General features: G+C 35.1%; 1 protein-coding gene across 1 annotated transcript in view; it reads right to left on the bottom strand.

Annotated features, from left to right (window-relative positions):
* Positions 1-2,423: 2,423 nt before the first annotated feature.
* LOC115221329 (sodium channel protein 1 brain) overlaps positions 2,424-26,852 on the bottom strand; it is a 132,406-nt gene continuing 107,977 nt past the window's right edge. Inside the window, exons 11-20 of the mRNA XM_036510992.1 lie at positions 25,920-26,083; positions 25,124-25,265; positions 22,153-22,326; positions 18,936-19,058; positions 16,219-16,482; positions 13,159-13,212; positions 9,823-9,960; positions 8,893-9,003; positions 7,091-7,361; positions 2,424-6,763 (exon numbers count right to left, since the gene is read on the bottom strand). Of these exons, the coding sequence (XP_036366885.1) occupies positions 5,727-6,763; positions 7,091-7,361; positions 8,893-9,003; positions 9,823-9,960; positions 13,159-13,212; positions 16,219-16,482; positions 18,936-19,058; positions 22,153-22,326; positions 25,124-25,265; positions 25,920-26,083 (2,478 nt within the window). The 3' untranslated portion in view covers positions 2,424-5,726. The remainder of the gene's footprint in view (positions 6,764-7,090; positions 7,362-8,892; positions 9,004-9,822; positions 9,961-13,158; positions 13,213-16,218; positions 16,483-18,935; positions 19,059-22,152; positions 22,327-25,123; positions 25,266-25,919; positions 26,084-26,852) is intronic.

The raw sequence follows: 26,852 nt of genomic DNA, 5'->3' as shown, positions 1-26,852 counted from the left end.
ATTTGCTTGACTAAAAGGCGGTGCTCCAGCATGGCCGCAGTCAAATGACTGAAACAAGTAAAAGATAAAAAAAAGAAGATATATATATATATATAAATATTTATACTGTATACCAGTTATATATGTATGCAGCATAATCGATTGTGTAACAGCTCACTGGTAATGTCTGAGTATTTGAGAGAGTAATCAGATGTAGTGTGCAAAAGAGAGAAGACTGTGCTGCTTTGGACATATGATGATTAGGAAAGATAGCTGCTGTATGAAGAAGTGGTATATACTCTCAAAGGAAGGAAATTTTCAAACATATTTTTGTGCAGACAGACCCCAAGATGTTACATCTGCGATAATTAGTGACATACCCAACTATCTGTGCAAGCAAGGTGAAGCAGGATAAAATTTGAATAGGGATGTAAGCTGGGAAAAATGTATCTACATTTGGGCCTTTTGCTAATTTTGTCTGCCAAACTACCCATCTTATCCTTTCTCACTAAGCACTCATCCTATTTCCTTCTCTATCATCTGTTCCTTTATTAATCCTTTCCCCTATAGTAACTACTCTGTTACTCTCTCTACTATCACCTGCTCATAATTATAAACCTGTTCCTCTCATCACCTTGCTTATAATCATCACATTCTCTTTTTCTCTCTCTCTTTAAATCTTCTTCAGTTATAGGGGATCTGCTAAGCTTCCTTAGTCTTGCAGGTTGCAAGACAACTTCACTAGTACTGGTACCATGACAAAAGAAAATATCCAGTATGCTCTGTAAAGTAGTTGGTAATTGAAAGGACCATCAGGATGTAGAAACCAAACCAAAATAGACATTGGAGTATGACCTGTCAGATCTTGTCAAAACAGTCCAACCGAGGCCATCATGGAATGTAAGATATTAATTGATGATAATGATGATGAGTCTCCGTCTAATGGTCTTGTTACCTCTTTGATACCCTTTAATCTGTCACCTCCCACTCTTTTGTTCAGTGCAGTGTATCACCCATAATGAAGGAATAATTTAGATGTATTCATATTAAAACTTCCTTACTCTGGCTACCAGCTGTACCTTCTTACCTCATCTCTCTCTCTCATCATGCTGCCTGAGTAATGAAGGATTACACAAGACCACTTTGCATCTAACACATCCTCTGTTTATTCTCTCTTACCATCATCCATATTCTCTCATCAGTTCTCTATGTCTTGCTACCTATCACCTAGCAACTTTTGTGTCCATCACGCTCTTTTACATCCAACCATTTCCACAACCATCTATCACTTATGTAGCTTCTATTAATCTCTCACTCTTTCATATTACACTCTGCTTCTATATTGTCACCTCAATCAGTCTGTTTCCAACTTCACCCTCACACCCCTTTCTTCATCTTCTGAAATCACTTTCATGATGCCCAGAGCGACGTGCAACCAAAAGAATACCCTCCATCGGGCATTTGCCATAATCTGAACGCCTTACTTCCCTGGGCATGGACACATTGAAACTCTGACGTCTGGCAGCTGACTTGGCAGACACCCATAAAATTATCAACCATCGTACAAACAATAACTCTGAGCACCTTTTCAAACTCCACTTATCTAACACCCGTGGACATATTTACAAAGTCAGAAAACAGCACAGCTCCCATGACTTCAGGAAACATTTTTTCACGCTGAGAGTTGCTGAAGCATGAAACAAACTGCCGGCATCAGTTGTTAGTTGTCGGAGCACTGCATCCTTCAAAACTTCCATGCTTCCTGAGATTCGCCAACACTACACCTGATTTTCTCCCCTCCATAAACACACAAGCATGTATCTGACTCATACATTGTTCGCTTTCCAGACATTTGTACATTACTGCATGTACTTTATATGCACTTTCTGACAAGTTGTGGTGCACCTGAGCACTGTATACAATAATTTCATTATTATTATTATTATAACAACACTGGGCAGTGAGCAGTTGTCAGTGTTAAGTAGGGCATATAATTGTAGACACCAAGCCCTGAATTAGAAAATACCAGCAAGACATGGTCCTCGAACCTGTCCAGATGGTCTATCTCTGTTATAAACTAATTAATCCAGTAACTTAATTATTTTAGTGACAATATACATTGTATTAATTTGTGTTATGGCTTGATGTTAGCAATCAGCAAGTACCTGAGATCAAATAAAAACTGACTTGAGCAGTGATAACTCGCCCAACCCATGTCAGAATGGATGTAAAATAATGATGAATTAAGATGTTATTGGCACAATTATTATTATCATTTTCACACATAAAAACGAATTGAAAAAACTGCCAATGTTTAGTAAGGCAGCAGAACAGTTGTTAGTTGCAAATATGTGACAATAAAGATTTCTTATATGCCAGATGTATAATAATCTTTATAATTCAAAAAGAAGCTGAAAAGAAAGAATGAAAACAAGAAGACTGAGCAGATGTAATAATGTTATATTAAGAAAACCAGCATTATAATGCACAAACCGTCAGTGTCACAGATAACGACCTCTGCTAAAGGTTACACTAATAACCGGAACTCGGAACAAAATAGTTTCCTTCATATTTCATTGTTGGTGCTATTACTATTGTTATTATTGTTGTTTTTGCTGAGGTGGTCTCTAAGATAATACAAGTGAAAGGGAATGAAGTGAAGAGAGAAAGAGAGAAAGGAAGAAAGAAAGAAAGACGGAGAGAGAGAGAGAGAAAGAGAGAGAGAGAGAGGTGTGTGTGGGAGGGAAAGCTGCTGAGATAAAATGTCAGCAGAAAATAATGTAAGAATATCAACAGTATTGCAAAGGTAGTATTTCCAGGAGAACACTGCTGGAGATGTTTGTACAAACATAAAAGCATGTCAAAAGGTCAAAGAATTCATTGGAAATATTGCTGCAGAGAATGAAGAAAAAAGTTTTGAAATTGGGTAACTTGCAGCTGTAAATAATGTGAATTAGCTAGAGGGGTAGGTTCTGTTAATGGAGCATCAAATCAGCTAAAGAAGGGTTAATCTAATCACAAATACGTATGGATTAGGTATTAATCTAAGTGAGTTAAGACAAGTGACAAACTGCTGAAGTGAAAAGAAAAGATAACATGAAAGAAGACGGCTGAATTAAGAGTGCACAGTTGACTTATATTCCGGTTGATAGTGTAGACCAGTAGCACCAAGGGGCGACACTAACACAGCTGGTGTGTGTGTATGTATGTGTCTGTGTGTGTGTGCATGTATGTATGTGTGTAACACAGTGCTTACATTTATACATAGCTTCTAATATGATACAAGTAGTCAAACAAGAACAGATGTTAAATTGGAAAGTTTCCCACAAGGTGGTACTTGCACCAACCTTTGCACTGTTTTAAAAGGGTCTATATAGGGTGTATATAGACAATAAAATGGAGTTTCAGCTAGCCAGGTTTGCTTCCAGTTTACTTTCAGTTGTGATTTAATCAGAAATCATGTAGTGATTGTTGTAGAAAGGGTGAGATGGTTTTAGAGGTAGGTCCCGCTCTTCCACAAAGAATGGGTCTATCTCTGTTATAAACTAATTAATCCTGTAACGTAATTATTTCAGTTACAATACATCTTATTAATTAGTGTTATGGCTTGATGTCAGCAATCAGCAAATACCTGAGATCAATTTAATCAGTAAGCTATTGTCTGATGCTGTTGTTTGATGGAGGTTTTTGTTCTCTCGCAGAAGGTACAATGGTAATTTAAGTGTTTTATTTGTAAGAATAAAATATAGTTTAATCAGGACTAGTGCATTCATAAATGTGCTTAGTTCCACATTTGGAAGTAGTTATATATAAATAATGTGAAGAAAGAGGTTCTAGATTGTCAAATTAACAGAGAGTAAGCTACATTGCAGCCCTGAAGCTGCTGAGGTAAGTTGGTGGTAGTGATTCGGGCTGCCACCGTTATGCTTTAACTCTTTCTCTTATATCAGTGCTAGCGTCCATAATAAATAATTGTGTGTGTATGTGATACACACTCCTATTTTATGTAAATTGAAAAGAGGTTATAATTAGTAAAATATGTTTGATAAATATTAAAAAATTACTGTATTGTTTATTAGAGAGAGAAAAGATAACGAAGATATTTAGACATTGCTTACGAGCAACATATGAAGTAATAATCTGGCTGGAAACATCCTGTGGCTTCTCTCCTTAGCCAATTGTTCATCTCGGCATAAACTTCTTCAATTCTTGGGGCCAAAACTGAGGACCACTGAAATTGCTGTGGACTATTTTTGTTTCAAATTTGCTGTTGTCCATATGTTAGAAAGAGAGAGGGAAAGAAGAGAGAGGGAGAGAGAAGGGGAGAAAGAGAGAGGGAGAGAGACAAGGAGAGGAAGAGAGAAGGAGAGGGAAAAAGAGAGGTGTTGATTAAGTGTATTAGTGAGAGAGATGTAGGTAGGATATGAGCAGATCTGCAATTGATCAACATTAGAAAGAAAATAGTCATGCTGGCCTTGAATAAAATAGAATTTTGAGACATTCTGATAACATTTAGAATAAACTCTAGCATAATATCCAAAACATTGTCATGTTGTGTGGGTTTTTGTGTGGCAGAGAGAGATAGAAAAGACAGACAAGAGATCCTGTTTCAGTCTCTCCTGCTTTTCACCATTGTTTTATAGTTTTTTTTTTTCTCCCTGACGGTGCCTCTTACCTGAAAACAAAGTTCAATATTACAAAATCAGCCTGGTAACATGTAATGTGTGAAGAAAGAGTCTTGTTATTTCCCAGTGGTTTTGAAATGTTGAAATTGAGTTAAGATTAGATAATAGTTTCCTTAAGTTACTATTATTTCAAATCTTGCATGGAGACAGTTGCAATTTTATCATGCTAGTAGCAAATGGAAAAGTGAAAGATTGATAGTAATGAGAAAAAAAAACTTATGGAAGGCAGTAGTTTTGTAGCATTTTAAAGTCACTTGTCTCTGTCATACAGAAATGACAAGCAGAGAAAAAGTTGAAGAATTTGTAAGTTTAGAAAGATTAAATGATAAAGAAAATAATTTGAAAAATCTTACAATTTTTTCCCTTTTAACAATGTTGAATGAATATCATTAAAATTAGTAGAACAATTAATATTTGATAATAATAATAATAATAATAATAATAATGGTAAGAATAATAATAATAATAATAATAATAATGGTAAGAGTAATAATAATAATAATAATGATGTATTTTTCTATAAGTTTTAAAATCTGAATTAATTGGGATAATGTCCATTATTACTTCTTAGTTAAATCTTCCTTGTATGGTTCCAGGTAGTATTCATAGATAGGAAGAAATAAGTGGAAGGAAGAAATAATAATAATAATAATAATAATAATTGTAATAATAATAATAATTGTAATAATAATAGTAATAATAACAATAACAATAATTAACAGTAGTAGTCATTTGTTATATAGGCACGAGGCCAACAATAATAACAATAATAAGATCCATCATAAGATTTTTTGCTTTGCCTTCCTTCTTTCCCGATTGCTTCCTAACATGGTGGAAGGGTGTTAACATGGAATACAAACGGGAGCCAGATTTGTATTTCCTCAGCTTCAGCTATTGATGTCAACATTGAGGAGAGACGTGTCTCTGCCATGAAACACCATCATTTAGCTGTACTGCCATGTAAATTTACATGGTAGAGGGAGTAGGTAAACACAGTCAGTGAGAAATGTCTGCTTAATAGGGTTTTTTTTTTTTAGCTTTCCCACCCCTGATACATTTCCTTCATACCGCTGTTTCTGGAGCTGAAATAATATAATACCTAATCATTTCTGGAGAGGGGAAACTTTGCATGATTTTCCGGCGCCGCCATGCTCTTTGTAAGATTCTTGCTGCCATTTCTTCTCTTCTCATTTGGAGAGTACTAGTTCGAATTTCAGACTTCTCTCTGGTGGGGAAAATTTTATCGAATTTAGCCTCCATTTGTGTACGTACCCTTTTGAAAGCTTCAGTTTCTTCCAAGTTACCACCGAGAGCAAATTTGACTAAGGCCAACAGAATATCGAGGCAGTGTATATGGCCTCCTTTAACTATTGGTAGGTCAAATGTCGCAATAGCAACGTTATTGGGTTTTTTCACTTTCAATGGGGGATCGAGATCTTGAATGAAATCGGACAGCTGATCATGTTTTATAAATTGTGTAGCTAAGGGATCATATTGTTCCCAGACGCCATAAAACATATCTAAATCATCTTCTGTAATTCCTACTTCCTCTTGGGCATGTGCCTGGTTAAAGTTTTCCAAGATAACAGCAATATACATATTAAACACAATCATGAATACGATAATGATATAGGACACCATGTATGAAATGGCAAGCCAGGGCATTCCACAGTCTCCATTGACTAACTTGATTTTTTCCCCTGTGCTTGTTGTGGTGTAATTTGGATCACAGTTTGGTGGCTGAATAAGTAACGGCCCCAAGATATCATTCCAGCCTGCTGAGGTTGCTAAGCGAACTAAAAGTAGAAATGTCTTTCCAAATGTCTGAAAATTGACTTGGTCATTCAGTGCACCTGATAGTTTAATTTGTCCAAAGGAAGACATTCCAATAATTGTATAGATAAACATAACGAGAAAAAGCAGAGCTCCTATGTTGAATAATGCCGGCAACGATATCACAAGCGCAAATAAAAGCTTTCGCATTCCTTTAGCCCATTTAATAAGACGAATAATACGACCAATACGAAACATTCTAGCAACTCTAAGTAGTGAAGGGTTCATGAACATGCCAGCACCAAAGACATCATTTAAGAAAGCATCTGTAAGAGATAGAAAAATAGAATATATTAGAATAAAGTTTAACAGAGAGTATACAAGGTTATCTAGACATTTAACTGTAATTTATTGGACAATAGTAGTAGTAGTAGTAGTAGAGTATTTAGAATGCCTGTAATCATTGTTAGTGTTACAATTAATTTATCATTGTTCAATAAGGCAACAACAATCAACCCCAGTTACTCAGCTCTCACAATTTATGAGTGTTTTCAACAACTTAAACCTAGGAACTTTCCCCTCATCCCTCATACACACACACACACACACACACATGTACAAAGGAGAAAAGCATTAGATAAAAAGGTACTTACCAACAACAGATAAACTTACGACTAGAAAGTCAAATACATTCCACAGATTACGAAGATAATGTATCCTTAATGCTACAATTTTGATGATTGCTTCAAACGCATATAAAATGGTAAAAGCAATATTAGCTGTGGCCAAAACTTCAGTTACTACATCTGATTGATTATAATGCTCAAATGCCATAAATATCATATTTGTAATGATAATAGTAGTGATAAAGATCTCAAACTGGTTACTCATTACAAGGTCATAGACAACAGCCTGGCATTTGTTCTGTGTGAAGAAGAAAAAAAAATAATATGAAACAAAACATGGAAAAATCAGGACAAGGTGTAGGAAAATAATAGAAAGGCTATCAGAAGAGTTAGATATTGTTTGTTTATGTTATTAGACAGATTTCAAAGCACACACAGGCCATTAGTGCCCTGTCTTGCATTAGATTACATGCTTATAATCTCTTCACTACAGCTGAATAAATGTTGGAGTTGTATAAATTCAATTTGATTTAATAAGGCTAACTTTATGACCCTAAGCAAACTGTGAGAGTTGCACAGAACCAGATTAAATTGGAAGGATGTTATAAGTAGTTTCTTATAAGTCAAATTCAAATTCTACTGGTGCTATATTTCACGACTCTCAGAGAAATAACAGATGACAGCAACTTCACATCAATACTGCTAAGTAAAATAAATTTATTATATTAAATATTATTCTCCTCTTTATTCACGAGCAGCTCTCAACTAGATCCCTAACAATTGCTCCAAACGTTAGCTCTCATTATGCTCGAAGATCTCTCCTGGTGAAAGTATAGTCTTAACATATTTAGGGCTGCATCCAAAAGACAGGCCCTATTTTTAGGACCAAAAGATACTTCATTCCCCAACAATTATTTATTTCTTTATTGCCCACAGGGGGCTAAACATAGAGGGGACAAACAAAGGGTTTAAGTCAATTACATCAACTCCAGTGTGTAACTGGTACTTATTTAATTGACCCCGAAAGGATGAAAGGCAAAGTCGACCTTGGTGGAATTTGAACTCAGAATGTAATGGCAGACGAAATACCGCTAAGCATTTTGCCTGGTGTGCTAACGATTCAGCCAGCTTGCTGCCCTTATAATTCCCCAACAATTATTGAGACTCTACAAAGATCAGGTGAGGCTCACAGTGGAGTTCTGGTCTTACACCTGGGATAGTACTACTACCGAAGACACAGACATCCTTGACTGCATCCAGAGAAAAGCCATTTGGCTGATTAGCATAAAGTCACAGACATAGTCCATCCTCTTGATTACAGGTGTGCCACCCCCTCTCTCACTCATATTTATTGTACTATAATGATCTCTTTAGGGCTTGTTGGGTTCAAGCTATCTCTCCACATAGGCATTCTTAACTCATTTGTCTCCCTTCTCAACTCCCATATTGTGTCCAACCCTTCTTTCATTACCAGAATGTCATATCTCTATACTTCCTTCCCTGCTCATATCTTTGCTATAGGTGTTGACTTTAGAAAGATAATTTGTTAAAGAGTAAAATATCAAACAAGGTAATAAATTCCCTGCTATAACAATGTTATGAATAAACTGGCCAACTGAAAACTGTTTGACAAGAAAAAAATATATTGAAACTGAATCGTTAGATTCAAATCTTGTTTGAGTTACTCTGTTTGTGGTAAAGATTTGAGTGTCAACACCTTATCAGACTGCATAAAAGTGCATAGTTCATCTGTAAATACCCACAACGACCAAAATCAGTGGAACAACTCTAAAATGGAAAACTGAAGAGAAAACAATTTTTTGACTTACCTTTGGTTTTCTGACAGTCTTTTGAGGTTTTTTGGTACCCAACTTTTTTAATGTATTATAGTAGTTTTGCTGAGTTGGTGTAAGAAACATGTCTAAATATGTTCCATCGTACTGCAAGTAGAAAAAAACAGAGGTAGTAAATAAAAGGAAATTTGTTTTTCAGAGATAGTAATAAAAACCAGTTAGTTTTTCAGAATCTATGTCTCTCTATCTACTCTATTTTACATGAGACTACCACATCAGTTAAACACTTAACAACAGATCACTCTAGTTCACTAACTATTTTAAAGAATCACTAACCTCTATTTTTAACTGCAATAATCTCTCACATAGACTTTATAGTGTGAGCTGGTTACTAGCAATGTCATTCTTTAGCTATAGAATTACTGAAATGGCCACTTTTCTATATATGATGAAAGTTCGGATCTTTTCGGTTTGAACGGCAGTTTTTTCTAGCGGTGCCATATGAAATTGTCACCCATAATTATGTCACCCATAATTATGATCTATTGCATTTCAATCTATTTTAGGGTTAGGGTTAGGGGTGGGGGGGATGGTATCTTTTTTTCTTCACAAATGTAAATAAACCCAATCTGTTTCTTAAACGAGGGACATATTCATACGGCACAGAATGTTGTTTACCTCAATGGACTTCACTGATTGGTTGAAATTGCAGAAATTGAAAAAAAAAAAAACCACAAATATTTTACAAACTATAGAATTTTCTCAATAAAGCCAAGAGAAAAAGATGTTTTATAAACACATTCTACCAGTATAGGAAGTTTAAAATTTTTTAGTTACCTAGAAATTATGTTAAAAACTGCCATTCAAACCGAAAAGATCCGAAAGTTCTAGTACTTAGGGGTATAAATTTAACTAGATAATACAAAGAGGAAGAATTAAATTCAAGAAATCTGTAAGTTTACTTACCTTTTTCTTAAGGAAGCTAAATTTATCAATAATAACGCCGATGACAAGATTCAACACAAAAAAGGAGCCAAAAATGATGAACAATACAAAATAAAAATAATAATACACACTGGCTTCAAATTTAGGTTGCTGATCCACCTGTGGAAGTAAGAATAAAGGTTAGTTGGTGGAAACCACTGGAATAATAATGTTTACTATGATAACAGAACATATTGTAAGTAACATAATTACAAATTTCACAACTAGTTCATCTTATACTTTTAGTGTTGCTATACTATCCTACATGTCTCCATATATATGCATTCTCCTACATGAGAGATTGTGTTCCTCACCACACTTCTACAGAAGCTGATGTATCCCACCACATTTCAATGGTACTCCATCAGCCTTTCGGCATCTCGTCACAGTTTTACAGTGTCCTTGGTTCTGCAAGAAGGCTCTACAATACTCACCACAACTGTATGGTACCCCACCATAATTCTATGGTACCTCACCCCAGTGCATCAATACTTCACCACAATTCTATGGTACTCCACCATAGTTCTATAAGTACTGTCTACCCCTGTTCTATGTTACCCCACCAAGTTTTACAGCACCCTCTTACAGTCTTACACTGTTCCAACACAGTTCTACAGTACTCTGTCATGGTTTTATGGTATCCCCTCACAGTTCTAAGGTATTTCACCAGCACTACAGTACTCATTGTACAAAAGGGTAGTGACTCTAACCTGCAAAGGATTTGCATGTTTGGTGGGGGAGTGCAGAGACTTTCATCTTTATGATTGGTGAGGAAGAATGGAAAGATGAACCCTGCAACTAATGGGATGTTGCAGTAACAAATGGAAAAATCATGATATCAGGTTATTGTTATGACTAGAGACCAGGCCCAAAAGTTTGCATTGAAGTGGTGTCTGTTAAAGTTACTCCAGGAGCAGGTAGTAGTATTGAAATGGAATTTGGATTAAGTCCATCACCTAGCAACAAGTAAAGTTTATCTAGCCAAGGCCCAGGATACTGCACAGTGGGATCAAACCTGGCACCACATGATTGCCAAGTAAACTTCTTAATCACACCAGTGGGGCTGGAAAATGTGCAGATGACATCAAGTGACAACAGTAGAAAAGTGCAGTGTTGAGAATACTTGTGTATAACAGCATTGGAATCCTAGATATGAACAGGAAGTATTAATTACCTCTGCCTTAGCGAAGGCAAAGGTATTGTTTTCAGTTGTGTTTGTTTGTTTGTTTGTTTGTCCGAGGACAAGATACCTCAAAAACTGCTGGATAGATTCGGATAAAACTTTCAGGGATGTTTGGCCTCATGACTGGCATGAACTGATTAGATTTTGGAATCGATCTGGTACCAGACAAGGATTCTGGATTATTTTTCCTGTTTTTTTTGTCACTTAATTTTTGAGAGTGGTCAGGTTCATTTTTAGTATTCTTCTTTGTGAGAGCAGTTGAGTTTATTTCAGATATTCTCATTTTAAAAACCATCTCTGGCTAATCGTTGAGAGGACATTGGTGTTGCCTTGGTGGAGGTTTGTGCTCTCTGACTGGTTTTAAATTAGAAACAGGTTAGAAGACATAAATCAATGACGAATTTAAGGATTTTATTGAAGAAGAGTCTGAGGATGGATTGTACATTGGTGGGTGTTGGAGAGATCTTCATTTCCTGTATTGTTGAAGAGTGAAAAGAAGTCAGACAAGAATAAAAACTGGTTGTGCTTGGTTTTAAGAAAGATGGAATTAAAGATTCATGGAGAAGTGTTAGGCTAGTGTAGGCTTGTCATAGTAAGGGAAACCAACTGGAAGTTGTACAATGTGACGTTAATGTGTAGTAGTCTACAGGCTTTGTATAGATGATACATCATTAAATATGGAGTGTAGTGTTGCTGTTCAGATGATGAAAGAACAATAACAAATGAAGTCATTTCTCTACATTACTCTATAGGCGCAGGAGTGGCTGTGTGGTAAGTAGCTTGCTTATGAACCACATGGTTCCGGGTTCAGTCCCACCTTGGGTAAGTGTCTTCTACTATAGCCTCGGGCCGACCAAAGCCTTGTGAGTGGATTTGGTAGACGGAAACTGAAAGAAGCCCGTCGTATATATGTATATATATATATATATATGTGTATGTACGTATTTGTGTGTCTGTGTTTGTCCCCCCAACATCGCTTGACAACTGATGTTGGTGTGTATACGTCCCCGTAACTTAGCGGTTCGGCAAAAAGAGACCGATAAAATAAGTACTAGGCTTACAAAGAATAAGTCCTGGGGTCGATTTGATCGACTAAAGGCAGTGCTCCAGCATGGCCACAGTCACATGACTGAAACAAGTAAAAGAGTAAAAGAGTAAGTGTCTAACTCTAGTCCCAAGCTGTTAGTAAGAATAGTTGTTGACAGAACTTGAACTCAGCATCATACAATTAACATTGTTGCGGCTTGAGATAATCTGGGAAGCACTCCGTCGGTTACGACAATGAGGGTTCTGGTTGATCCGAATCAACGGAACAGCCTGCTCGTGAAATTAACATGTAAGTGGCTGAGCACTCCACAGACACGTGCACCCTTAACGTAGTTCTTGGGGATATTCAGCGTGACACAGAGAGTGACAAGGCCGGCCCCTTGAAATACAGGTACAACAAAAACAGGAAGTAAGAGTGAGAGAAAGTTGTGGTGAAAGAGTACAGCAGGGATCACCACCATCCCTGCCGGAGCCTCGTAGAGCTTTAGGTGTTTTTGCTCAATAAACACTCACAACGCCCGGTCTGGGAATCGAAACTGCGATCCTATGACTGCGAGTCCGCTGCCCTAACCACTGGGCCATTGCGCCTCCACTGTGGCTTGAGAACGTCCTTGGATTTGCTTGTGCCACATTCCTGGCAGTAATAGTGTTTCTTAATGCCAGATTTCTATAGGAGACAAGTGAAGGATGTTAACTGCAAAGCAACTATAACGTCATCTAATATTGCATGCTGTATGTATGGGAAATGCATGTCACAGAGAAATTATGCAAAGTAATGAGAGGAAGCCGCAATAGTTTGCTCACAATATGACAAAATAAAAACACTGAAACTATTTCTCTTGTCAAAGTTGTTAATATTCAGAACTTAGCTGTACTATTCTGGGTTTCTCCTTGGATAAAATAACTTCAGTGTAATATAGTTAAAAGAATAATTCAGTCTACACCATAGAAGAACAGCTCTATCACTGCACTGAATATCAATATATTGATGAAAAGAAGCTGATTTCTTTGATTTTTGTTCTCTTGTCTTCTTCTGAGGTGAATTAGTAGATTAGTGTTGGTGAAGGGGAGTAAAATTTGGTACTTACTTCGGTAACATCTACCGCATCTGCCATGATTTCCATCCATCCTTCAAATGTAGCCTGTTGGGAAATAGGGTAAAATACCTTAGAATAAAAGCTGGAGGAGCAAACAGTTGCCTTGTTTATATTTTACAACAGTTATCAATAGCCGAAGCACACTGAGATGTACACACACACACACACACACACACACACACAGATATGTATATACAGATAGAGTGAGAGAGAGAGAGAGAGAGAGAGACTATGTATTGTACTGTTAAGGCTATAAAAATATTGGAGATGAATTGTAGTTGGTAAGTGAATTACAAATACAAGGGAAAGTCAATAAAAAAAAAATGAAACTGACATCTACAAACTAATCAAATATACATTTAAAGTATTGGTACGCTTATATATGTGTGTGTGTGTGTGTGTGTGTGTGTGTGTGTGTGTATGTGTATGTAAGTATGTACGAGTGCATCTGTCTGTCTATCTACCTACTTATCTCTATCTATCAATCTACTTTCTTGTCTATCATCGTCATCATTGTCAGTTTTATGTCTGCTTTTCCCATGCTGGTATGGGTTCAGTGAGACTTTATGAAACAGTATTCTACAGTTAGATGCTCTTCTTGAAGCCAACCTTTACTTGCTCTCAGGTAAGATATTTTACTCCACACTTTTCATTTTGGAATCACTCAGTTTATGGGTCTTGTGCTGGTGCCACGTCAAAGCATCCAGTACACTTTGTACAGTGATTGGAAGGGCATCTGACTGTAGAAACCATGCCAAAGCAGACACTTGAGTTCAGAGCACTTCTCTGGCTTGTCGGTTCCTGTTGAACCTTCCAACCTATGTCAGTATGGAAAATGGATGTTTAAATATGATGATGATAATAATGAGCTTCCTTCCAGTTTCTGTCTCCCAAAATCTCTCAAAAGGCTTTGCTTATAGAAACATGTACAAATATGATGAAAAGGTATCAGGGGCAGAATACTAACACTTCATCCAATATAATAGAGCTGATAAGCTGTCAACTCTTATCAGATATGAACACAACTTAGGTAATTCTGCATTAGAGTGATATGGGGCAGAGTAGGGAAACAATCTATCGAGAGATGACCAAACAACTTCAGGTCATTACAGATAAGAATAAAAGTCAGAAGATATTGAAAGTTGGCTGTTAATGAGGAAAGATGGGAATTTAATATATGTATATTTGATTGAAGTCTGAATGAAGGTATGTGAAACTTAATGGGATTTGAGTGAGTAACTGTCGGGAAATGGTATCCAGACGATAGGCAAGACAACTTGGTAGAGCCCTGTCATGAGAATGGATGCTGGTTGCTAAATGATTGTGAAAATAAAAATACATTAAACAAGAGATGAAATGAAGTATAAGTGAGCTAATGGAAATAGATGTAACTAAAGAGAGATTCATTTAGAAAGAGGTCACTGTGCATTGCCAATATGAAGTGGTGGACTTTAAAATGAATATGTAGCTAATAATTAAGGAATTATATAAAATCAATAACTCTGTCTTTTACTTAACTTTATTCCAGAGGATTGAATTGTTTAGTGTATAAAATCTCAGCCATTTTAATAAAATGAATTGTGAGATAAAGAATTTTTCTCTATCTTTTTTTGTGCTAATGATTGATTGCCAAAAATGTTAAAGGTCACAAAAGCTAAATTCTGAGAACTTTCTAATTTGTTTATAGTTTTAATTGAATTTTCAATGAGTACAAAAACACAGAAATGAGAACAATACTTCATACTACACAGACAATACATGACTATTCTGACAGTCTTCTAACAACAGAATACATTTTATCTATTTCATATTCCTCCACACAACTAATACAAATGCAGCAGACACCAATCCCATTGCACTGCTAATTATTTCTTGTCACTCTTCCAATGAAAAGCAATGTTTTTCCTTCAGAATTAATTAAATCCACAGCGATTCAAAATACAAATTAAGCACATCATTCTACTTTCTCAGCCAAACAACTGGATATAAAGTTCTCTTTATATCCTCTTGGGGATGGAGAGGGAAGAGAGATTCAGAATAAAAGGCTAAAAATAGCCATAGTTTAGCAAGAAGTTGTAAAATGAAAGCATTAAACTTTGTACAAGTAACAATAGAGTAAAGAATTAAGTGGCATCACTAATTATTATACAGTAAAAAGACAAACTTAGGCTTCATGATAGTAAGAGCTATAAGTTATTGGATTAGGGTTATGTATAATTTAGTACACTGGATATATCATATTGTGAGTTATATTTAGTGAAGTAGTTATAAGCTTAACCCTTTAGTGTTTGCATTATTCTGCCAAAATTAATGCTTCTTTATCCGTATTGTTTTGAACTAATCATGCATTATCTTGTAGCTATGAGATTTTGATGAGGTAACTGTTAATTTTTAAAATGATATTGTAGGGTTGGTGTGAGAGACCAGATATGGCCAGTTTGAACATAAAACAGGCAGAATACTTTTGGCCGGATATGGCTGGTTTAAATGCTAAAGGGTTAAATATGAAATCTGACATTATTTTATGCTATTTTTGTATAGTTTAAGTATATTTTGTTTGTGAAAATGTTGTAAGTCTGTACTGTTGAAACTTAACCAAATATGTAGACACTGAATATTAAAAAGAAACTGGATGGATGGAAGCACTCCGTCGGTTACGACGATGAGGGTTCCGGTTGATCCGAATCAACGGAACAGCCTGCTCGTGAAATCAACGTGCAAGCGGCTGAGCACTCCACAGACACGTGCACCCTTAACGTAGTTCTCGGGAATATTCAGCGTGACACAGAGAGTGACAAGGCCGGCTCCTTGAAATACAGGTACAACAGAAACAGGAAGTAAGAGTGAGAGAAAGTTGTGGTGAAAGAGTACAGCAGGGATCACCACCATCCCCTGCCGGAGACTCGTGGAGCTTTTTAGGTGTTTTCGCTCAATAAACACTCACAACGCCCGGTCTGGGAATCGAAACCGCGATCCTATGACCACGAGTCCACTGCCCTAACCACTGGGCCATTGCGCCTCCACCAAAAAAAAAAAAAAGAAACTACTTACCACTTGAAATAAAGCAAGGAAAGCTCCTCCTACATTGTCAAAGTTTACTTTTGAATTTACCCAAGTATAGTTTTTATAAAGACATTCTTGTTTGCTGGCCACCTCCGTTGGGGAGATCCTCATATTTGTCTCGTTGACACACTTGTAGAACTTTCCCGCAAATAACTGCACTCCCATGATAGCAAATATCAGCCAGAACACAACGCACACCAACAGGACGTTGAAAATAGAAGGAATTGACAGCATCAAAGCGTTAACAATGATCTGAAACAAAGAGGAAATAGAGTTGAGATGTATTATTAAAGAAGAATCTATCAATACTATCACTACTCAGAGTATAATAATAATAATAATAATGAAATTATTGTATACAGTGCTCAGGTGCACCACAACTTGTCAGAAAGTGCGTATAGAGTATATGCAGTAATGTACAAATGTCTGGAAAGTGAACAATGTATGAATCAGATACATGCTTGTGTGTGTATGGAGGGGAGAAAATCAGGTGTAGTGTTGGCGAATCTCAGAAAGCATGGAAGTTTTGAAGGATGCAGTGCTCCGACAACTAACAACTGATGCTGGCAGTTTGTTCCATGCTTCAGCAACTCTCAGCGTGAAAAAATGTTTCCAAAAGTCATGGGAGCTGTGCTGTTTTCTGACTTTGTAAATATGTCCATGGGTGTTAGACGGGTGGAGTTTGAAAAGGTGCTCAGAGTTATTGTTTGTAAGATGGTTAATAATTTTATGGGTATCGAGGAGGCAACTGAAGAACTGACACATTGCAGCACCTTAATGACTTCTATCAGAATAGAATCTGGTATGGTAATTATTGTGGAAAGATTCATTTTGAAATTGTAACCAGCATTGTCAAAGATGACCAAAACTTGAGTAGAACCTAATGGTTTAATGAGTGGCAATAATTAGAATACTGTAATGAATTTCATTGGAAAAAAATTGTAGAAAAAAAAAACATTATTGAAAAAAAACATTATAGGCGCAGGAGTGGCTGTGTGGTAAGTAGCTTGCTTACCAACCACATGGTTCCGGGTTCAGTCCCACTGCGTGGCACCTTGGGCAAGTGTCTTCTACTATAGCCTTGGGCCGACCAAAGCATTGTGAGTAGATTTGGTTGATGGAAACTGAAAGAAACCTGTCGTATATATGTATATATATGTGTGTGCGTGTGTGTTTGTGTGTCTGTGTTTGTCCTCCTAGCATTGCTTGACAACCAATGCTGGTGTGTTTATGTCCCTGTCACTTAGTGGTTCGGCAAAAGAGACCGATAGAATAAGTACTGGGCTTACAAAGAATAAGTCCCGGGGTCAAGTTGCTCGACTAAAGGTGGTGCTCCAGCATGGCCACAGTCAAATGACTGAAACAAGTAAAAGAGTAAAGAGAACCAGAATGTATATGAATCTTAGGTGCAACTGTGGATTGGCCTTCATTTTCTGTTAGTATTAGATGTAGTTGCTTGTCTGCCCACTGATTATTTCTAGAAAAGGACTTGAAGAACTGCAAATGCAGAAGACAGTATTTATTCTAGATTGTCTAGAATTGCCTTGAGACAAATGCTATCCTTTTCAAATGAGATACATTGAATATCTATAAATATTTGATCAAAGTAGTGCTTGATATCCTTAAGAAATGCATAATAGAACAATTGATCTATAGGATTTGTGTAATTCAAGGACCTACTTGGCTGCACTCAGCTGAAAGTAAACACATTTATTTGAGAATATTATTAACATACATTTCAATATTTCTACAAACCATTACTACCAAGAAAGATTAGAAAGCAAGAAAAGTCTAGTGTCCCAGAGGAGTGCAGAGGAGCTGTATCTTAAAGAGAAGAGTCTAACAGATTAAAAATTGATTGAAGAAATGAAATAAATTCAGTCCATATCAAGAGTTTTAAAATCAGTCAGCAGTGACCTTTTGAGAATATATTTTCAAGCCAAGCCATTAGCATTGCTGCATTAAAATGATAGACTGTTTTCAAAAAAACAGACTGCTTTTAATTTTTGCTATTAAGTCAGGTTATATTTAGTAGCAGCATATGACAGTTTTCTTTCTATTTTGATTGTAAGCTCTGATATCAATAGCTGTCCGACTCACATTAGTAATGGTAATGATGTTGATGATGATGATAGCTAGTAATTTATAGCACGAAGACCATTTTACACAAAAGGGAAAGTAAAAAAAAAAAACGTTTAGAATTTTACTGCTGCCCCACCACTATCACCACCACTACCACTTTCATGGCAGCCCTCTACAACAGCCAGATCGTTTATGTTGGGTTTTCATTACATCAATGCAAACTTTCTTGAGAAAAAATACAAAAGAATACCATAAAACAGCCACTGAATTAAATAATTCCTCTGTTGAGGTTTAAAATAAGTCAGTTTCATACAGTCCGCTATTCATTAAAGTTAGTGACAAATTAAACAGACAATGATCTAAAAGTAACATCAGAAGAATATAGCGGAGAATGGGAAAATGTACCTGGAATGGGAATGGTGATTTAACCATTTTAACTGTCATTAACATGAAATGTCAAGTTGGGTGACATGCAGACAATTGTCTACAGAGATACTCCTATTGCTAATGTAAAGCTAAGTTCTCTGAAAAAGTTTACAAGCAGGATAACAACAGAAAGTTATTGCTGGGAATATACCCAGTGAAGAATTTACTGGTAAAGTCTAGAAATAATATAATCATACCTTCATTCCTTGCCACCGAGAGACCGCACGAAGAGGCCTCAGTGCACGAAGTGTTCGGAGGGATCGAAAAGCAGTGATTTGTTCCATACCTAAACCTGATGCTGCGAGACTTATAATTGTTATCTAGAGAAAACGAAATAAAGACAAATTAGTGAATTATCCAAATAGAAAGAAACCAAAGAGAAGGTTGTTTGGCGAAAGTACAGGTTGAATTGTAGTGCTATTAGTTTGTCAAGTCATGGATTACTTGTATATGCATGGATTACTTCACTTTATGATGATATAGTGAACTGTACATAGTTGACGTGTGAAAGAACATAAGTGAAGGAATTTGCAGATTTTGATAATTTTATGTTATGGAGGGTTGACATTAAATTATGAAAGGAAAGCAAACATTAAACCATTTCATATTTATTTTGGTGAAATAGCGAGAGGTTAAACATTTTGTTCTGATGAATATTTGTTGAACAGAATGGTATTACATAGAGAATTGGATTGTGGAAAAGAAGGGAATAATGGTGATAGTGATAAATGAATGTAACTATGCAAAGATACTGAATAATTTCTATAATGCTCATCAATAAAATTTCTGAACATAACAAAAGTATGTTTGTGATAATGTAATATGTTGAGAATCACATTACTAAATCTATGGAAGTAATAATGCACAATGAATGATTTCAAACTGGATCTAGTGCATCTGTTTTAAAAAGTAGCATCACCTTTTGAAATGCATTGATTGTTTAAAGAAAGCACAATATGTAAACTGTGTTTGTTTTTAGTCAGTATCTAAAACTATTGCAATTAACATGGTTCATGTACTTGTGATAAATCTTTAAAAGAACCAATAAAAAAAAAATGAGTGGGTGGGCTTTTAAAAGACAAGCTATTAAAGAAAACAGGATTATTTCAATCAAAAGTAATTCAATCTTTGTGGAATATTATTATTTCAAAGAGAATTCCAATGAACTCTAAATTATTGATAAGTATTTCCTAGAAATTGATATAATTCAAAATGAGTATCAACTTTGAAATATCTTATGAAATGAGAGAAAGAGAAAAATAAAAATGAAAAAGAACCAAGTAGAAATAACAAAAGTGTCTGTGAATTTTACCAATAAATTTCTCTGCTAAGAATCCTTTTCTGTGTCATTGATTATTATTATCATACAAACATGTGATAGGCATCTATAGATCACTATTAATGGTTTGCCAGAATAAATTGACAGCTGCCTTAGAAGATGTTCACAAAATTGTTTTTGGCATACATGGCATCTTCCATTAATAAAAATTGACATTTTTCTAAGTAACATTTAAATAAGCAAAGCTCATGCAAATAACAGACACTAATGTAAGAGGAATTTGGTTAATTTTAAACCAAAGTTTATATATTATATATTTATATATATATGTATGTTAAGTGATGATATATATATATATATGTATATATATACACTCACACACACATCCAACCCATGCCAGCATGTAACATGGACGTTAAATGATGATGTATGTATGCATGTGTGTGTACATATACACACACACACACACATTATATATATATATATATATATAAGTAATAAGAGGGAGACCACATGTGGTCTCTCTCTTATTACTTGTTATTAATTAATATTCAATTTTTTTCACCCTTATCGTGATTTTAATTATCATTGTCATCATCGTCAATTATATATATATATATATATATATATATATATATATATATATATATATATATATATAATAACACTGTTTATAAACTCTATGCTTGGAACAACCAATTTTAAATACTATTGGAACTTACACACAAGGTACAAGAATCTTATATGTATACCATTCTGCCTAAATAATGGAACTGCAGATACAATATCCCTGCATATCTCACGTCTATTTTAATTCCTCCACTTCACTCTCTGCTTCATATCTTATCTAGAATAACTATAGCTTAACCATTTTCTCACACCGTCTCCGATGAAGGGATATATAGAATAGCCTGGAAACAGCTGTAAGACCTTCTCTTCATAAATGTTCTGAAATCTTTCACAGCCTTGGATTTTTATCACATTCTGAAAAATTATATATATATATATATATATACACACACACACACACACACACATACATGCATATACATATATATCTAAAAGAGTATCAAGTCAATGCTCTTTTCTCTTGTTATTGCCATGCTCTATGTTATACTTCGTAGCCCACCCTTGAATATGGATGACCTGTGTGTACAAGTAACAGTGGGAATTTAATGTGATTAGCATTAGAGTCAAAACCTGAGTGGTTTGATTGTCATGCATTGAGCATGTCCAATCATATGTATGCTTGTGTACATACATACATGAATACATACATACATGCATATATACATACAGACACATACATATATATATATATATGCATACATATGCATACAGACACATACATATATATATATATGTGTGTGTGTGTGTGTGTGTGTGTGTGTGTGTGTGTGTGTGTGTATATATATATATATATATATAAAGTTTTCAGAATGTGATAAAAATCCAAGGCTGTGAAAGATTCCAGAACACACACACACACATATATATGTATGTATATATATGTGTGTGTGTGTATGTGTATATATGCATGTGTGTGTGTGTGTGTATAAGTTATTTCAGTGGAAATGCTAAAGAAATTAATTTGTTGTATAGATCGTTTATGTTTTCACCAAATCTTTTACAATATTTAATGCTATTGTTCACTTTTTACTAGAGTTGTATCCACTATCCGAGAAAGAATTATTTCAAAATGATTTTAATTCATAGTTCAAGTTACAAAATATGAAAAACACGAGGAACAAAAAAAAAACGTTTATGTGGTTTTGCCTCATTAGTTTTTAGTATTTTCTCATTTGTCTGTTTCCTGTTAACATTAAATGGATAAACCTGCAAACAATTAGTTGAAATATCCAAGAATCAGTTTTTTGTTAAATGGGAATGTTACCTAATTTCTAAAAAGGCTGAGTGAGAAAATAATGTTGCTGTCTGATGTCTCTATTACGGATTAAATGTTTAATATAGTATGATTTGATATTGTAGATAATAACCATAATGTTGTTAATGATACATTAAAGTTAAATGCTTTAGTTTAAACATAACAAGAATTGACAGGATGACAAACATTAGTGAATAAATAAAAAATGAAATTAACAGTTGAAATAGAATAATGTAAATATTTTACTTACGCAAACAATGGTAAAATCAAGTATGGTCCAGAAGTGCGTATAGTAATGGACGAACCCAAGCGCTAAAAGCTTTAGAACCATTTCAAGGAAGAACAGCAAACAAAATGTAATATCCAAGTAAAAAAGTGCAAGTTTTAAGTAAGGCTTTTCATGTAAATAAATATCTTCAAATGCCTGCAAAAATGAAAGAGCAAAATATGACTTGATATTAGAAATTGTGTTTGAAACTTATGAAATACACCTCTAACAGTTTTGTCAGAGTATTTGCAAGAAATAATTAGAAATAGTGTTATTAAGGTTTAAAGAATACCAATAGAAAGTAGTTTTAGAATATGTCAGGATTTATTATGAGATATGATTTAACCCTTTAGCATTTAAACCGGCCAAATCCGGCCAAAAATATTCAGCCTGTTTTATGTTCAAAATGGCCAGATCTGGTCTCTCACACCAACCCTTCAATATCGTTTTAAAAATTAACAGCTACCTCATCAAAATCTCTCAGCTACAAGATAATGCATGATTAGTTCAAGGCAATGTGGATAAAAAAGGATTAATTTTGGTATAATAATGTGAACACTAAAGGGTTAAATAGACTTATAAAATAGGTTAACTCAAGAAGAGATACACTAACAAATTGATCAATTATGAGAGATAAAATATAATTAGGTATTAGGCTAAGATACTTAAGGAAGCAATACATTGTATAGTTAACTAATTTATCTGAGAAATTGACTACAGTGAAGGAACAAAATATAAGATTAAAAATACTAATAGACAAAACAGTTTTATTTCGCTCCTAATGATACTTTCAATAATAATAATGCCAAAAACAAATGTTTTTAAACAATGCATAAAATAGGTTAATAATTCTATTATACACTTGAGATCCCACTACTTCCTTCTGGATTTGCGTAAAAATACCCATAGAGAATGAGATGCTTAGGAATATAATTAGTCTTGTTATAATTTGGCTGTTTGCTTTGACAGATTTTGCATGAAAGCATTCTTTGTTATGGCCATGATAATTTTTACATATGCACAAACTATATACACCCACTATGACCACTGAAGCAGAGTCAATTGAGATAATGCTGTTATGGAAGCTTCACTTACATATTCACAAGCAATTTACACTGTAAACATGAGTGCCTTAAATAAAAATTTTGAAAGGTTGGTTTCTGAATGACTATCTCATCTTGTGAATAAGACTGTAGTAAAAAGTGGAACATCATTTGAATTACAGACTTTTAAAGGTCTAGTACAGGAATCTGTGAAGAACATTAATCTAATTTATTTACTGTTTCAATAGCTAGTTTAGATTGATGATTAAATTCCATGAATGCTGTTGACAATTTCAGAAGTAACTGCCAACAGGTATATTTACTGTTCAATGTTTTGATACAGATTCCAATCTAAAGGCATCCTAAAGCCATCAATATTTGCCAATACACAAATATACAATTGCATATTGTAAATGTACAATAGTAAACAATATGTTTACTATTTATTGTGTTGTCTATAGGTATTTGGCATTCATTTATGTGGCTGGAACACAATGTGGTAATAAGAAGGAAGTGTAAAAGGATTATTTGTTCAGTGAAATCCATGAATCACAGAGATTGTCTGGAAGACAAAGAATTGAAGAATCCATACCACAATTTTATATCCAGAAGTATCTTACATACTCTCTTTTAGTGTGACATCATCCAATGTCATTGAAATGTGTCAAATTCTTGTAATGAGACAAAATCTATGAAATCAAGTAATGGAGTTTTAAGGCATTAAATTAACCACAAAATAAAAATTTTAAAACATTCAGGACCACATATTGTGGAGAGTGTTCGAAGCATGCAGCCAACAATGTTAACAGCAAAACTGATAACCACATATTGTACTAATTTTGAAATGAGATAAAAATCTATTTCAAGTAATTCTAAGAAAGAAAATATGTTATTTTTAAAATGTAAATATGTTGAATCAATATTTCAAAGTTGTTTCTTTATTGAAATGTGTCTATTGTACACACGCAACCATTTCTTTATATTAAGAGTCTATTTCAAATGTGTCTGCTATAGATGAATATTATTCCAGTCACATTGATATAACATGTACAGCATGCATTGGATATTTGTGAACATACTTTGATAAGCTAAGTGAACAAAAGCTAATATAGTGTTATGTGGGATGTGCCAAATTTTAACTCTCTAATTCATCTTTCAGATGTATCAGCATGATAGATTCCTATCTGACATAGGAAATAAAAAGACACATTGTACTTGTGACTCAAATTACCAACAATAGCAACTCTGAATTTGCCAGCTTCTTGAATGTGACTGGGCCTTTGTGAGAAATAGTCGAAAGCTTTTGGCTGAGACAGATCATCTGTAGCCAAGGGAAAGAAACATTCTCAACGGTCAGACATATTCAGTTTGTTAAGCTGGTCCAGAACATTATTAATGACAACCCTAGCCGGTCAACGAGAACCATTGCCAAGTAATTCAAGGAGATGGAGTCCACTATCAGAAACAAAATCTACATGATGAAGAAAGAGCAGTTAATATCCAACAAGATCTAGGAGAATTGTGTGATCATGTGATCTCCTAACTTGCATGATTTGAACTTTCTGGATTGCTGTGTCTAAGACATCATTGGTGTGGGTGGAAGGAACTGGCTGGCAGCCCTGTGGAGCCAAGGACTTACTGAGGGTTGTCATCATGAGTGGCATAGCTGAGTGTGACTTGATTTTGATATGCAGTTACATCAATGCTCACATTGGTGCCATCATTGTAGCTGAGATCAGTTTTATTGGATGGCCTGTTCCTTCAATAAAAGGAAAGGACATACACATTCTAACTGAATGTGTGTGTGTCATTTTTCAGAGAGGTGTCTTTTGGCTTGATTTTTCTTACGTTTTACTTTGTTCTCACATCTTTCAATATCAACATAGAAACTTGGCTGTTTCATTACTTACCAATAAAATACTACTTGCAAAAATCATTATTAGCACACCAGTTTCGAAATATTTGTTTTCACAAACCATCATTAAACGACGACGAAAATTATTCCACTTTTTTCCATGGGACGTGTCATCGAATTCTCGAAGACACTTGAACCTGAAATGTTGACAACAATAAAATGATTAATTGCTTTAAAATAGAAATGCAGTAATGAGTTTTATTTAGACTAAAACCATAATATCATCATTGGAAGTCATTGGGAGATATAATATTTCAATATACTGTATTTTGTTTGCATATATATTTATTAGGTGAGGAGAATAGAGCATTTTACTTCATGGATACTCCTGGAGATTAGTGTCCTACTGGTATGATTAGTTGTAAGAAATGAACAGAAACTTAATTAATTACTGAAAAGGGAAGACAAAGAAGACTGATTATGGCAAGACTTTTAGGGGTATGTGGTGAGAAGTAGGAAGATAAACTATAATGTAGAATATGCATTGTCTGGGATTTGAAAAAAAAAATGATTTTGTATTCATTATTGATATTATAGGTTGGCTGGTTATTTCTGTTTTCTTGATTGAAGAAGCAAGTAATTTGGTCTCAAAACTTATTAGAATAAACAGTTTGAGAATACTGATTTGTCTACAGTCATGATAGCAACTTAGCAACACTGACATGAAAGTTTTTGAAAACGATTATTAGTTCAATTTACAGTAAAGCTATTCAACTCAAGGTCAGCATTAAATTAAAACAGTAATTCAAAAGATGGTAACAGGGTTTTGTTGAAATGCTAGCAATACTCACCTGGATGAGATAAAAAGTGGTAAGCAAGGTGTTATATCTTTCTGTTGACATGATGATACGTCTTCTTCTACACTTGAGTTGTCCATAATGTCAGGGATGCTACCCAGGGAACCTAAGCTACCAAGACTTTCATTGTTACAGTTGTTCTCCATTATAACATCATCCTTTGGAGGAGCAAAAATAATAACGGAAATTAGTAATATTTTTGTCCCTCTCATTACTGGAGTGAAATATCTGATATAAATCATCATAGGATAGCAAGATGCTTTACTGTTTACTTTCCTCAAATAGCTAAGATAAAATTAGAATGTTCATTTTAATTAAATATTCAATATTAAGAGTTGATTTATTGAAAGAAAATCTTCTAAAAATAAAAGTTGTAATACAGTGGCCATATAGTGTGATGGTGCAACTTTAGCTTCTCAGCAGAGTCATAGTTGAGTGAATCTTACTGTGACAGGTGTGTACAATATAATATAGGAGCACTCCGTCGGTTACGACGATGAGGGTCCCAGCTGATACGATCAACGGAACAGCTTGCTCATGGAATTAACATGCAAATGGCTGAGCACTCCACAGACACGTGCACCCTTAACGTAGTTCTCGGGGAGATTCAGCGTGACACAGAGTGTGACAAGGCTGGCCCTTTGAAATACAGGTACAACAGAAACAGGAAGAAAGAGTGAGAGAAAGTTGTGGTGAAAGAGTACAGCAGGGTTCACCCCCCCCCCTGCCGGAGCCTTGTGAAGCTTTAGGTGTTTTTGCTCAATAAAACTCACAATGCCCGGTCTGGGAATCGAAACCGCGATCCTACGACCGCGAGTCCGCTGCCCTAACCACTGGGCCATTGCGCCTCCACGTGTACAATATAACCGTTTGTTCCACATACTTCACAAAATTGAATAACCACCATTATTATGGTAAATGTAAAGA

Source organism: Octopus sinensis, linkage group LG18 (assembly GCF_006345805.1).
Source record: "Octopus sinensis linkage group LG18, ASM634580v1, whole genome shotgun sequence".
NCBI classification, from domain to species: Eukaryota; Metazoa; Mollusca; class Cephalopoda; order Octopoda; family Octopodidae; genus Octopus; species Octopus sinensis.
The sequence above is the reverse complement of the archived record's forward strand: the minus strand, read 5'-3'. Positions and strand labels throughout refer to the sequence as shown.